At 35.7% G+C, this 13090-nt stretch overlaps 1 protein-coding gene across 4 annotated transcripts in view; it reads right to left on the reverse strand.

Moving 5' to 3' along the window:
• The window catches only part of SMC6 (structural maintenance of chromosomes 6), a 35969-nt gene that overhangs the window by 5917 nt on the left and 16962 nt on the right, over positions 1 to 13090 (reverse strand). For all 4 annotated transcript variants that reach the window (XR_013928195.1, XM_080387955.1, XM_080387956.1 and 1 more), the window contains 10 exons: positions 12910 to 13088; positions 11636 to 11837; positions 11381 to 11495; positions 9021 to 9181; positions 7200 to 7335; positions 6220 to 6300; positions 4166 to 4336; positions 2323 to 2460; positions 1437 to 1582; positions 688 to 813 (listed from right to left, as the gene is read on the reverse strand). Coding sequence is in view for 3 of the 4 variants with exons in the window: in XM_080387955.1 (XP_080244081.1) it covers positions 688 to 813; positions 1437 to 1582; positions 2323 to 2460; positions 4166 to 4336; positions 6220 to 6300; positions 7200 to 7335; positions 9021 to 9181; positions 11381 to 11495; positions 11636 to 11837; positions 12910 to 13088 (1455 nt within the window). In the remaining variant the exon portion in view is untranslated. The remainder of the gene's footprint in view (positions 1 to 687; positions 814 to 1436; positions 1583 to 2322; positions 2461 to 4165; positions 4337 to 6219; positions 6301 to 7199; positions 7336 to 9020; positions 9182 to 11380; positions 11496 to 11635; positions 11838 to 12909; positions 13089 to 13090) is intronic.

Here is a 13090-nt window from a genome sequence, read left to right on the forward strand (position 1 = left end):
TCACACTGGCATCCCCCCCAAATCCCAGATCAAAAAGTACAGAAAGCAGAGTCAACACAGATATCCCTCAAATTCTGCTGAAATGAACAATAAACAGTAAAGGACTGCAGCGGAAAACAAGACCATCAGTCCTTCTGAAGGCAGACCGCCACAAAAACCTTCATTAATAGGTGCGGGATACTAGGGGACTGAAGCAAGAAAGAAGAGGTGGACTCTTAGTATGGGAACTCCATGAGGGAAGCAGCTGTCAAACTGCAGAACCTGAATAAAGATCTTGAAGTTTTTTCAGCACAGCACCACTAATCACACTCAATGAAAATGAGTGACAGTCCACATGATTTCAGTGCTAGTATGTTGCTGACATTCTACTGACCAAAACCAGCACTGTCACACTGAAACAGAACTGCCTTAGATTAAGTTGGCAAAAGACTTTGGTGCGAAACAAAATACAGCCTCCACTGACCACGTTGTTTTTCTAGCTCTTGGACCAGGCTGCCTCTAAACTGTCAGGCACAATTGTATTGGCTCTGGGAGCAAGATCAGGTTAAAAAGGTTACTGTGAATACACCTTAGAGATACCTCGTTCCCATAAGCCTGCTCCATAATTTTTACCCTGGAATATGGGCACATACCTACATCTATACCTTACTTTACCTGAAACCTGACATTATAGTAAAATTAACTCACCTTAAGAATTGCCGGTATATTTTGAATCTCTGTGTCATTATTTCTTCCAGCAGCCTAATAAATTTCTTTAAATTCTTTACTTTAAGGTTTGTATCCTCATATCTTTCCTTTGCATCATGAAACTGTCTGTTTTAATTAACAGAAAGTCCAGGATCAACACACATTACATTAAAATCAAGGTATTGTTTTAAATGCTGAAAATAGATTTGATAATCAAAACACTCAAAAATTATCTTGTGAGGATCTACATTAAAGCTAAAAGCATTTCATGAATTAAGTAAGACACTGTTCACAAATGAAAAGTAGTCAAAAATTAAACTTTACTTCTATTTTTAATTCTTTTGAAAGGAAACTCTTACACCAAGGAGAATGAATGACTGGGCTCCCCATGCTCAAAAATATCCAAGGTGAGCAATTTCTTGAAACACCTGAGGCTTTGACTGCAGTGTAATTGCTTAACTTCTCCGTTAGTTCTTCATTACAGAACAAGTTACGTTCACACCACATAGTTGTAATTGGGATATTCTAAACACTAGAAGGTGACATGATTAGAGGTAGCTTCATAGATATAGTACAGGTACTGTCTAAAATCACTAGAGGGTATTTCAAGACTCCTAATCCTGTTCAGTACTGGTTGACTGAGCAATCGGCACGGCATGTTTCCATACCTTCATACATGGTTTAAGTACTAAAAGCACCCTATCTTCTCCATCCTACCTGAACTACTTCAGACATTAAAGATGACTTACTTTATTATTTCTTCTCTGTTTCCATGGCGAGCACTTTCCAAATTTATCCTCTCTCTCAAGCGAATCATTTCCACATCAAGACTCTTAACAGTTCTGTTGACCTCTATGCGTTCTGAATAGATTTGCCTAGCTTGTGCCACTTTTTCCTAAAGTAATGTTTGAAATTCAATTAATTGTTACTTTTTTAAAAAAAATCTGTTTAGCCTTCACAACAAATCTTTTGTGCTATGGAAAAACAAGGTCTCCATGCAAGAACAATATTTTTGTATTGTTCTTTGTGTACTTATCACAACAAACCTAGTTATCATTAACAATTTTACTGATGTTTGTAGGCAAGTAGTTATTTCAGTGCTAAGAACTGTATCCAAGATCTTTACTATGTTCACAGTCATTTAGCTAACACAAATAAGGAACCAAATTCACCATATTTAAATAGGACGGTCTTCCAAAAGTCTTAGCGGATGTGACTTTAGAGTTAGTTAATAAAGCTTGATTAGGTAAGTCCTCAAAAGATCAGGTATGAGGTCTGTACAAGGAAAATCCCAGTATCCAAAAAACCAAAGCAGTATTAATCTTAAAATTTGTGGTTTAAGTTAAACTGAATAAGTAATTTAATATTTTCATTGCAAAATACAGAAGAAAGTCCTAGATGGATAACCCCTAACATATCTGTCAAAACAGAAACTGTACTCTGCCAGACAAAACCAGTCCTTGATTCTTTATACAAAATTACTTTTACTTGATTTACATAGCTAAGCAAATACTTGGTGCAGTTCAGTATCAATAGGATCTGTATGTTGTACAAGTGGAATGATTTATTATTAAGTATCAGAAAGATCATGATCATGTGACCCGAAAAAAAAAGAAAAAAAACCCCCACACCTACCTCTAATTCCTTTTCTTTGGCAGCTAGTAATTCCTTGTGTCTTTTAATGCAAACCAGGTGTTCTTTCTGCTTGTCTTCATAGTGCTGCAAACAGCGTTTACTGTTTTCCAGTTCTGAGTCAGCTTGGTTTAATTCATCCTGTTTGAAATAACTTGAGATGTGAGCTCTTTGAGGTAGATCCCTAAGCATATCGCTAATGTTTACTGACTTACCACCCAAAATTATGTTGTTGTTAACACTGCCTAATTGGTTTTGCTTTCAGTAAGACTATTTCTAAAGTTCAGGAGCTTTAAAAGCAACTTACCAGAAAGTCTATACTTAATTTTGACAAGGACATAATATGGTTGTAAAGTTTTTAGGAATAGTACCTTGAGGAGACGTTTTAATCCCATCCTTCAGAAGAAAGCCATCCTTTCTCCTAAACCTCCAAAACCTACACTTTTTACACTACATTCTAGCCAGAGTGACCTCAGCCAGAACTGCATTTCTGCCTGAAAATTCAGTGCCGTGCTATTATCTATAATATGATATAGACTACAGCAACTTCTATGATACTTAGAGTGTTGATACAGTTGAAGTGGTATCATATCTTTCCAGAGAAGCAGAGGTATAAAGAATGATATAAATCAGAAGACAATTTTCTTCCTAATACCTGTCAATTAGATGGATTATCTTAAAAAGCAAAAATAAATAACCCCAAACTAAACAAAACCAACAAAAACACCCCAAAACACCAGAACAAGAAACAAGAAAAACAACCATCACCAATAATAACGGATGCTCTTGCCTTTTTCTAATCCTACCTTAAAGCCACAACTTGCTGTATGTCAGCAGTTCATTAAACAACTGTAGAACACAGCAGTACATCTAACCTAAAAGCCTTTCAGACATTTAAGAGTTGCCCTCTATTGCATTTAGTCCTCTTAGTAACAAGCAATAATGTTTTAATATTGTGAATAAATCTGTTCTATTTAAAAAGAACCACTGTGTAAGGAATGAGAACATTATCTTCAGCATTTCCACATCAGAAACAGAAAACAACTCATAAATATAATGTACCTGTTTCCTTCACCTTTTTGTTTGCTTTTGTTTTTTTAGTTTGGGCTGACTACATAGCAATATACAATTTGAGTGAGGCTCAGAAGAGAATCCTACAGCAGTCTAAGTTTTTCCTCATTCCATCCTTCTACAAGTTTACAATACTGTAAACATGCTGGTCTCTTATTTCTGTTTTCCATTTTCAAACCATTAATTCTTGACAACATGCGACGGCTTTCCATTTGCCAGTATCAAATTTTGCAAGTCACCACTCTGCTATTTATCTTAAGTCTTGCTACTTCTCTGTGATTTTCAGATGTCTTCTGTAGTCCTGAATAATTAAAGTTACGTATCGGTACGTTCCGTGATTATGCAACTTTACAGAATAACAACCACTTTAGACAGAACTTCAAATGCTGTTTTGAAAACTGAACAGTTACGAACACTCTTAGCCGACCCTTATCAGAAACAGACAAGCCAAAACAACAAATGTGATGGACTAGAAAGAAAGTCAAGGAAACAATTTTTCCTTCTTTTTCAGTCCATGACTAAAAATAACTGGAAACAAACTCTTTAAACACAAAACACTATAGCAACTACACTTCATAATTGACATCACCGTCAAAATATTGCCAAGCTTATTTCTTGACATGCTCCAGATGGAACGCTCTATTTCCATTTTCATAGGTAGATCTTAAATGTATCAGGAAGCATCACAATCTCTTCTCCCACCTCCTTTTAACATCACCACCTCCTTGTCACACAAAGGAAAAGAATTAAAAATACAATATAAAAATTTTGCTACCTTAATTGGACCAGCAATTTCTTCTACTTGATTAATTTTTTCTCTCATTTCTTCAAGTTTTTTTTCAGCTACCTGCAGAATATTTTTCAGTTCTTCCATTTTTTTGCTTTGCTGCTGCATGTCTTTTTTTACAGATTCCATCTTACTCTTATTTTCTTTAGCTTCATCTTTCTGTCAAAATATATTAAAATGAAGAATAATAAAAAGAGATACACATTTGCAAATTATTGTACAAGATTTTTTGGTTTATTACCACTAGCAGGGTGCAACGTTACATGCAATACTCTGTAACTCTAAAAAGAGTATGAGCAGCTCAACGTAGTTGTCACTAAAGCCCAGAAGAAGAGACTGACAGATCTTGTAGGAGACCACTAAATCAAACTGCAAAATAAAAAGTGGAATTTCCCAGTTATCTGACTGAAAATTAAGGGGACTTTATTTGGGAATTGTGATGAAAATACTAAAGGGGCTAGGGTTTTGTGAAGACTTAGCCACACTAGTATTTTACTATGGTAATTTTTTTTTCAACAAAAGAACAAGGTAAGTTCCCACCAGATCTGTGGCAGAGTATATACATCCATTATAGAAAGGAATACAGGAAGAGTAAGTGGATCGCCACTGTTTCCTACAAAATTATACCATTTCTAATGAATTATCATACATACTTTCTGACTCAAGATGACAAATATTCCAAAACCTGGGAAAAATATGTAAATGCAACTTTGCATTACTTAAGATTCTCCTTCACAATCAAACAATTGTGAAATCAAGGTAGCAATGAAAGACAAATACCAAGTGGAAGAACAGCAATTAATTCATAGTAGCAGTCAGAAAGCACAGAAAACAGAAAAACAACAAAAATCCAAGAAAGGAATAAGGTGAAGCAAATATGTAAGTCTACCAGCTGTTTAAGACCATTATCAGAAGGTGATGGTAAAAATGCTGATGTTGAATAAGTAAGCCTTCAATAATTTTTAAACAGAAAGATATTCTCCAGTAAAAAAGTAACAGACTATTTTTCCATCTCACCAAAAGGACAAAGAATATACTTTTTTTTTTTAAAACCAACAGAACTAGATTATATAGAAAATGAGAAACCCTCCAAGAGTTTACAGAATCTGTACCGATCCCTTACTTTTTGAGTTAATTTTGAAACGTTTACTTACATGCACATGTGTGCACACATTAAAAGTCAGACTACTAAAAAAACGTGAGCTTCTGCCAAAATCAGAAGTGACAAAAAAAACCCCAAAAATTAAAAAAAATCTGCACAACTTAGCCTCTTGTTGATTTCGATAAAGTAGTGGGAAAACTGACGTGGAATTTAAATGAAATAACTGTAGTATTATTATTAACATCAGCATGATTCTCAGAATTGAATTCTTGTCCATCTATACATTAGCTTGTTACAGAGTAACAGCTGAAATTCATGGCCACCAACATACAAATCACAATAGATTATCGAACTTTTCTTTCTGTTCTTAAACTACTATGTGCACATTTTAAGAACACACGGATAATGATAGAAACCTTGAATCAACATACTTCCTTAGGGTGATACATGAACTGTAAAACTTCCGTACAACAAAGCTAGAAGCAAAGCAAGAAAACTCTGGTTCAGGGTAGAGCAGCAGTGCTGTGACAATAATTATGCTCGAGAGCGGCCTTCACCTATGCTTTGATGACGACACTTCTGACCCCCAAACCTACAGCGTTACCTACAGAGATATTATTTATTACCAGTGTTTTACAGCATTGCGGGTCTGGAACTAAAAAAAGAAAATGCACAGAATATCCCTTTACACCACCACTTTGCCTTCCATAAAGCTGCAGTGCTACTGGTTAGAAAAAAGAAAAACAAGGAAAGAAAAACTAACCAAAACCTCACCAGAAAAATAGAATTATGCTATTGCCATGATCACAGACATCCTATAAAGTGTTCTTCACTACTGAACTTGTACACTAGTTGAAAATCTACAGTATTTGCTCATTTCAAAACACTGCAAACATTATTTCGTATCCTTATTAGACATAATTTGATAAACTGTTCTTACTAATATATGTATGTCCATTGAGTGGTATTCTTGCACATTTTCAAGATCTGCTATTTCTGCATTTGTTTTTCCTATTTTTTTCTGAAAAGAAAAAGAAAGAAAATGTTCTTAAGCTTACCTAGAGAGAAAAGTTTACATTTGTTCATTTAAGTTGACACAGAAAGCATCTTCTAGTTTCATTAGTGCCTAGACAGAACTCTTCCCACTTACCTATGAAATCCATTTTTGTAAGATATAACTTGTTCTGAAAGTCAGATACACTTTAAATTATTATTATTAAATTTCCATTCAACATGACAATTGAAAAAAAATGTATTTTATTTTTCCTTCAAATATTTATCTTTATCAATTTGAGTCCACATGCCAGGTTTTTTTGCCAGTTCTTATTTGTAATTTACTGAATATAACCTTATATAGCATGTATTATCTTACTCTGCGTAACTGTAACAACATTTACCACCACAAATACATATCCTACCTAGAAGTACTGGAAAGGAAAGAAAGAAGCCTAATAGTTGTACAATAGTTTATAAAGATATTAAAGTTAGGAACACTTGAAGGTGAAACATTCAGCATATTAAAACGAGTCAGCAATATATATGAAGATAATGAAGAGAAACAGGATTCTAGGAATGAAAAGGCAAGGCCTAACAGAAATAAAGGAAGGGGAAGCAGGAAATGTGCATCAAATATTGCAACTTCCTATTTGTGGCAAAAAAAGTAACAGAAATTTGTGAGATTTAGCACAAGAGGGGGAAAAAACAACCACCAAAAACCCCCATACAGAAACAACAGCATATGCTAGGACTGATGTGGTCTCTACCATTCTGTCCTAAACGATGAAGGTGAACAACACGAAAGCAAATACAAAAGTAAGGAAAAACATCAAAAACTATCATCCACTCAAAATATACTGCAGAAGTCAAAATGAAGTAGGGAAAGACAGATCATTTTCTGAAAACCAATAGTGTACTTTTTACCTGTAGTTCTTTTTGGTGTCGTCTATGACCATGAAGATGATCTTCATTCTGCCTAATCTCATCTTCAATGGAATATAAACGCTGCTGAGATGCTGTCAATTGTGCCTTTTTTTTTTCAATTTCTTTCTCCAAGTGACTTTATAAACAAAGTAGTATTGAGATATTACTTATTACACACACAAGGAAATACACAAATAAAAATTAAATGCATGACAAGACAAAGGGTAAAAATGCACTCCCCTAGAAAAAAAATACCTTAATTTTGTTTAGTATTGGACTGTTTTGATGATCAATAAAGAAGCACCAAAAGTCTACAGCAGAACTCAGAGTTAATAACCAGCTGATAGCTGCTTGATGGTCCTAGTTCAATGCCTAGCAGATAAAACATTTATGTAATTTGAACCACCATAACCTCTCTTACCGATTTTCTCTAACAGGCCAAATGTTTGAACTAAACAGTGGTGTTACTGCTAAAAACACTACTGCATCTTAAAGGAAAGAAATACTTTGACTAGGACAAAACAGCTCTAGTCAGAGAGAAAATACATTAACAGAGATCTGAAGAAAGTATTTTATGTAGTCTCAACACTTTTCCTTCTACAAAGGAGGTCACGTCCAGAGATTTCCGTAATTAAATCTTTCAGTCTGTGGTAAACTTATTTGAAATACAAAACAAAGATTTTTTTATTACTATTCATCGATGGCAAAACTTTGATAGTGTCTTTTACCACTGCAAAAGAAAGGGGAAGCTTTACTAATATTACAGTTTAAAAAAATATAAATATCTTAACACAAGTGTTTAAATCAACTTTTGTTATAGATGCATGAAATTGACTGATTAAGTCCGATCCCAGAATCTGTGTTTAATAAATGACGTATGCTATTCCAGATAAATGTGTCATTGCTTTAGGCTAAGTTGTGAAGTGGGAGGCAACAGAGGAGGGCATTTTTCCTTTTTAACTGGCCTACATCATTCCCCACAGCAATATCGGTAATGAAATGCCTGTAACACTTTGAAAGTTAAGATAATTTTTGAGTGAAGTTCATTATAACAGCACTTTGCTCATGTCAGTATAACACATTTAAAAATCTGTTTCTGTAAACTGAGAAGTTAACATTCAGTCTACACTATCAGCTATTAATACTAAAATTAAAATATTACATAATACGTCTGTAATATAATCTGATCCTCAAAAGTATTCTATTGTCACCAGTTTGCTTAGTGACATTCAAGTATAATCTTTGAATTATCTTTGGCTTTTTAAACTACCATTTTGAAAGTAAGCAGAAAAAAAGATATCAAAAATAAAATGGAGGGATGGAGAAGTCAAGTTTATCAGAGATACCTGCCATAAATGAAGTCAAAAGCCTGAAAAAACACAGATGCAATGTTTGCAACCAGTAGGACTACACATGCCAATGTAACTTTGGTTTGACTATTCAGGTTTCCTTTGCAGTAAACTGGGATACCGCTGTTCAGGTATTAGGTTTATACAGAAACGGTTTTGACTTCATACTCTTTTTCAGCAAGTGTAAAACAAAAAGGTAAGTAACTAGATTTCCTGGAATATTCAGCCCAGCAAATCCCTACTGGCTCGGCAAGGTTTACATGCCACAAACTGAAAGACATCTAGCTACAACTCGGGTTTGTACCTACCACAGAAAGGCACTGAAATTAAAAGTTTTTCCAGAATTCCCAGAAGTGAATCATGAATCTCAGGAAGAAAATGGAGAGACTGGATAGCAGTGTACAAATACGCAATTCCACTCTTCACATCAACAAGTGCAGTTTTTATAGGTACAACATTACAAGATGCTAACCTTATTTCTGCTTCAACATCTTGGCTTAGGAACCTGGGTCTGATGTAATTAGAAGAGTAATACCGTTTTTCAAATACATGATCACCTTCAGCAGTAAAAGCCTCTCTACAATTTTTCGGGGGCCGATTAAACTGCATTACTTCACGAGCTTTACTGCTGCTCTGAAAAATAAAATGGCCTTATCATACCAATAGAAAAGCAATCATAATTAAAGATATCAATTTTAAAAGTCTAGAAGCTGTCACCAAGAAATAATTCCAATTCCTAATGAAAAATAAGAAATACAGTAATAGAAGAGCGTAGAAAAACAAGATCTAAAATGTCAAGAATCTGCTTTTCTTAGGTGAATACAACACTTATGTTCTCAAAAACCACCCTCTTAGAATAAAAGAAATTGGCAGCTAAACCATTACAAATTTACCTGCATTTTAAGTTCCGTACACTAATCAATCTGTCATAATTTGCCATGGGGGAAAAAAAAAAAATTAAAATGATTAAACATACCTGTACGTAGTGACCTTTTGTTTAACTACCAAAAAGAAACACACATACGATAAACAATCTTCCAAAGCAAGCTGTCAAGTACACTGAACAATATTCAATTAGAGTTTGGGGAAACAGACTGGTAAAAAAGAACATTGCCAATGCCAGACTAAATGGTCACAAGTGCCTTTGTCCAAGGCAATCATGTTATCCATTCAGAACTACCATTTCTCCCACATAGTAGCTGTACAACTTCTTTCAGATTCAGTTGGAAGTGCTCAAGTAGGGCTTCGAGATAATAACGTTATGAAAATCAGTAGTTAGTATAAGGCAGACAGGGAAGAACAAAACTAGCGTTCCTGCCATAAGAAAAGCCTAGAAAGTTCAGCTGTTACATATCCCATTCAGTAACAGCCATGCTTGATAAACAGTCAGCTTTGCACTAGACAGCATAAACCACCTCTTTTCCAGTAGGAACGTCAACGGGAAAACTGGGACAAGTTGTTTTAGAGAAAAACAAAATCAAAAAAAGAGTCAGCATCATCAGTTCTGCTGCTTGTAGAATACTTTTTAAAATAAAAATATGTAAATCTTATCTTTATCTCTGAACACTTTACCTGTAAACTTATCTGCAGGACCTCTTATCTTCAGTAGTAACAGAAAATTTTAAAAAAAAAATCAATTAAGATCAGAAATCATATGGTGGCAGAAAACAGTTCACTATCATGTTTTCATGGTGAATAAAAATAGATCGTTACCAACATAGCATGTAAATCCTAATTCAGCACCAGTTGCCAGTCACCAGTCACCTCATTCAAACCCTACTTAATAACTGATCATTGCTATTTCTTTATTTTATCAGACTATCCACAAGCACAATTCTTTGCACTCTCTCATCTCAAATGCTTTAAGACTGCAGAGTCCAAAGAAGCTGTGGTGATTGTGGTAGGCAAAAAATAAATTCAGCTGTGAATGCTAACAGGCAGCTGATAATGTCATATAAGAGTGGGTGGCTGAATATCTGAAAGGGAACTTTTCAACTCTCAAGCACAAGCTAGGTACAACTGGTAGGAGCTGGCTGCAAATCTTGGTAACAGCCGGACCTCATGAAACTGACACATCCTGAATCCATCTATTAATTAAGAGACACGAGACAAAGACAGCCTTTAGGAGGCTGATGACCACATACACATGGACTATTAAGACTGGGAAGCCAGACTACTTCGACACCCAGAAAGGTGGTGGTGAACATCCCAGAATCAACCAGGGAAGACCCTGGATACACATAGGAAGAGATCTTTAGGGACTAATCCAAGGGAATGCCCTGGGACTTTGGCCAGTAATAGCCCAAACTGGTATCTGTGAGCAGCTGCACAGCAGGAACCAGTAATATTTTCTGCCTGACGTTCCCTGACCAGCTGCGACCTTCCTACTGGGGACAGAAGCTGAGACCTATGAAGGCAGAGTTGAGGGGCAGGGAAAAGAGTATGTGGAAATAAAAGTTCTGACCTTACTGATTCTTAAATAAATGCCAGTATCTAAATTCACTATGGACTGTCAGTTTACTCTGTCTTGTCCATGACAGAAAACAGTGTTTGAAGTGGACGCTGACAGTTTATTGAATGCCAAGAAGGCCTTACTGGGAACCCTCCAGTGGTTACCTTTGTAACACTGGTAACTGATACAGTCGAGGTCTGCTGAGTCATCAGGGCCACCTCTCTTCAGCGGGTAAGATAAAAAAAAAACAACCCCCCCAAAAAATATCTTTCTCTACCTCTTTTGTCCATTACAGACACCATCAGTGAATGTATTGTATAGCCTACACACAAAGAGAAAACTTTTTTCTTTAAAGATGAATAGGGAACCTAGAGCCTTACTTTAATCAGCAGGATCTTTTCTATACCCCTCACATCAATCAAACAGTTGGCAACCACTGCATTATCTATTTCCAGTGCTGAGAGAACTGTTGGGAATTCTGGATGATGAGTTCCTCTGAAGAAAATAAGAAAAACGATCGTTAATAAAACTCACATGAGATTCTTTAAACAAAAAACCCCACAAAACTACAGTTATTTTCAACTAATAATAATCTGAACCATCACAGCTAAGCAAAAAAATTCAAAACAACTTACCTCTGCCTAACATCATAAACTTCATTCTGAAATTTATTTACAATTATTTGAGGTCTAAATCCACGTGGATAATATTTTGACATCAGTAGCTGAAGATTTCTTTCATCACTATGACTGTCACAGCAAAATGCCTGAACTAGGGTCTTTAAACAAGATTCAATAGCCAAGGTCAGTTCAGCATCTTTTGGATGAATGAAAGCACCTAAATAAAGATAGAAGAGACAAGGCTTTAGGAGCTGTGTTCCATAAAAAAACATCCAATAGTGCATTTTTACCACTCAAGGTTTTTGTTTTGTTATGTTTGTGGGTTTTTTTAAAAGAGACTAAAATAAACTTTTCTTGTAAGAAAAAAAAAATTAACAAGTTAACTAAAAGAGAGAGAACCCCACAGCAGGCAAGCTACCCTGAGAACACAGACATATCATTTCTCTATACATGCTCGGAAGCCTACATTTTCTTCCAAGATCCTTGACAGATCACTTCTACCTTCCATTAAGGTACCAATTTTCATGGAAGGTCAGCAGTAGTATCTCAAGGCAAAGATTGCTTGTCAACAATTTAATGCTTTAAGGTGAAAGCAGAGGAACAACTATGTTGCAAGTTAAACACACACGAAGATTGCTATTGTATCAGCTGCCTTCAGTAGAACACGTGTTTGCATGTTCTTACCCTGCAGTCAATGCCAAGTACTTAAGTACTTGGCCTTTACACTCACATCCAAAATATGCTGAAGCATTACTCCCATTCACAAACTGAACATGGCAGTCACTGTCAGAGCTGGTCAAAAAAACATACTTGAAACCACTTCCCAAGAAAATCTCAATTGGTTCTGTCCGAGTTGCTCCATGCAAAGCATTAAGTTTGACAAGCCTACTAGTCAACCACTGGACATTTTGAACAAATTCTGTTCGAGAGCTGGACAGTGCTATCCACCAAGGAACAAGCAGCCAAAGCACAGTAGTCTGATGCTTAGAGAGTGCAGGTGAGTCAGAGGGGTGCACTGAAAGTTTGCCATTGTAACTATATAAAATACCTCAAACACACACAGCTGGAAAATGAGGAAAACCAGTAGATGTTAGCTAGTTCATGTGACAAAAAGGACAGAAGCAAAAGATAACCTACCAGGATAAAATGTTTAGTCCAGAAAGTACAGAAAAAAAAGACATACCTGAACCTGCTTAAAGTACAAATAGTTTCTCTAGTTCACTTCTTACATTAGCAACTATGCAATGAAACTCATGAGGAAAAATGTCTTTTTCAGCAGCCATTCTTACCTATAGGTCCAACAGGTTTGTGTTTAAACCGCCCTTGCCTATAGGCTGCTTCAACTGCTTCAAGAAATGCTGGCATATGTGGTCCGTATCTTTTCAAGGTATTTGTTTTACTATCATTCAGCTCTCTCAGCTGTTTCTGCTTGGCATCCAGTGCTTGTTTCACATCACAGCCTTCTCTCCT

Source organism: Falco punctatus (assembly GCF_963210335.1).
Source record: "Falco punctatus genome assembly, chromosome: 5".
NCBI classification, from domain to species: Eukaryota; Metazoa; Chordata; class Aves; order Falconiformes; family Falconidae; genus Falco; species Falco punctatus.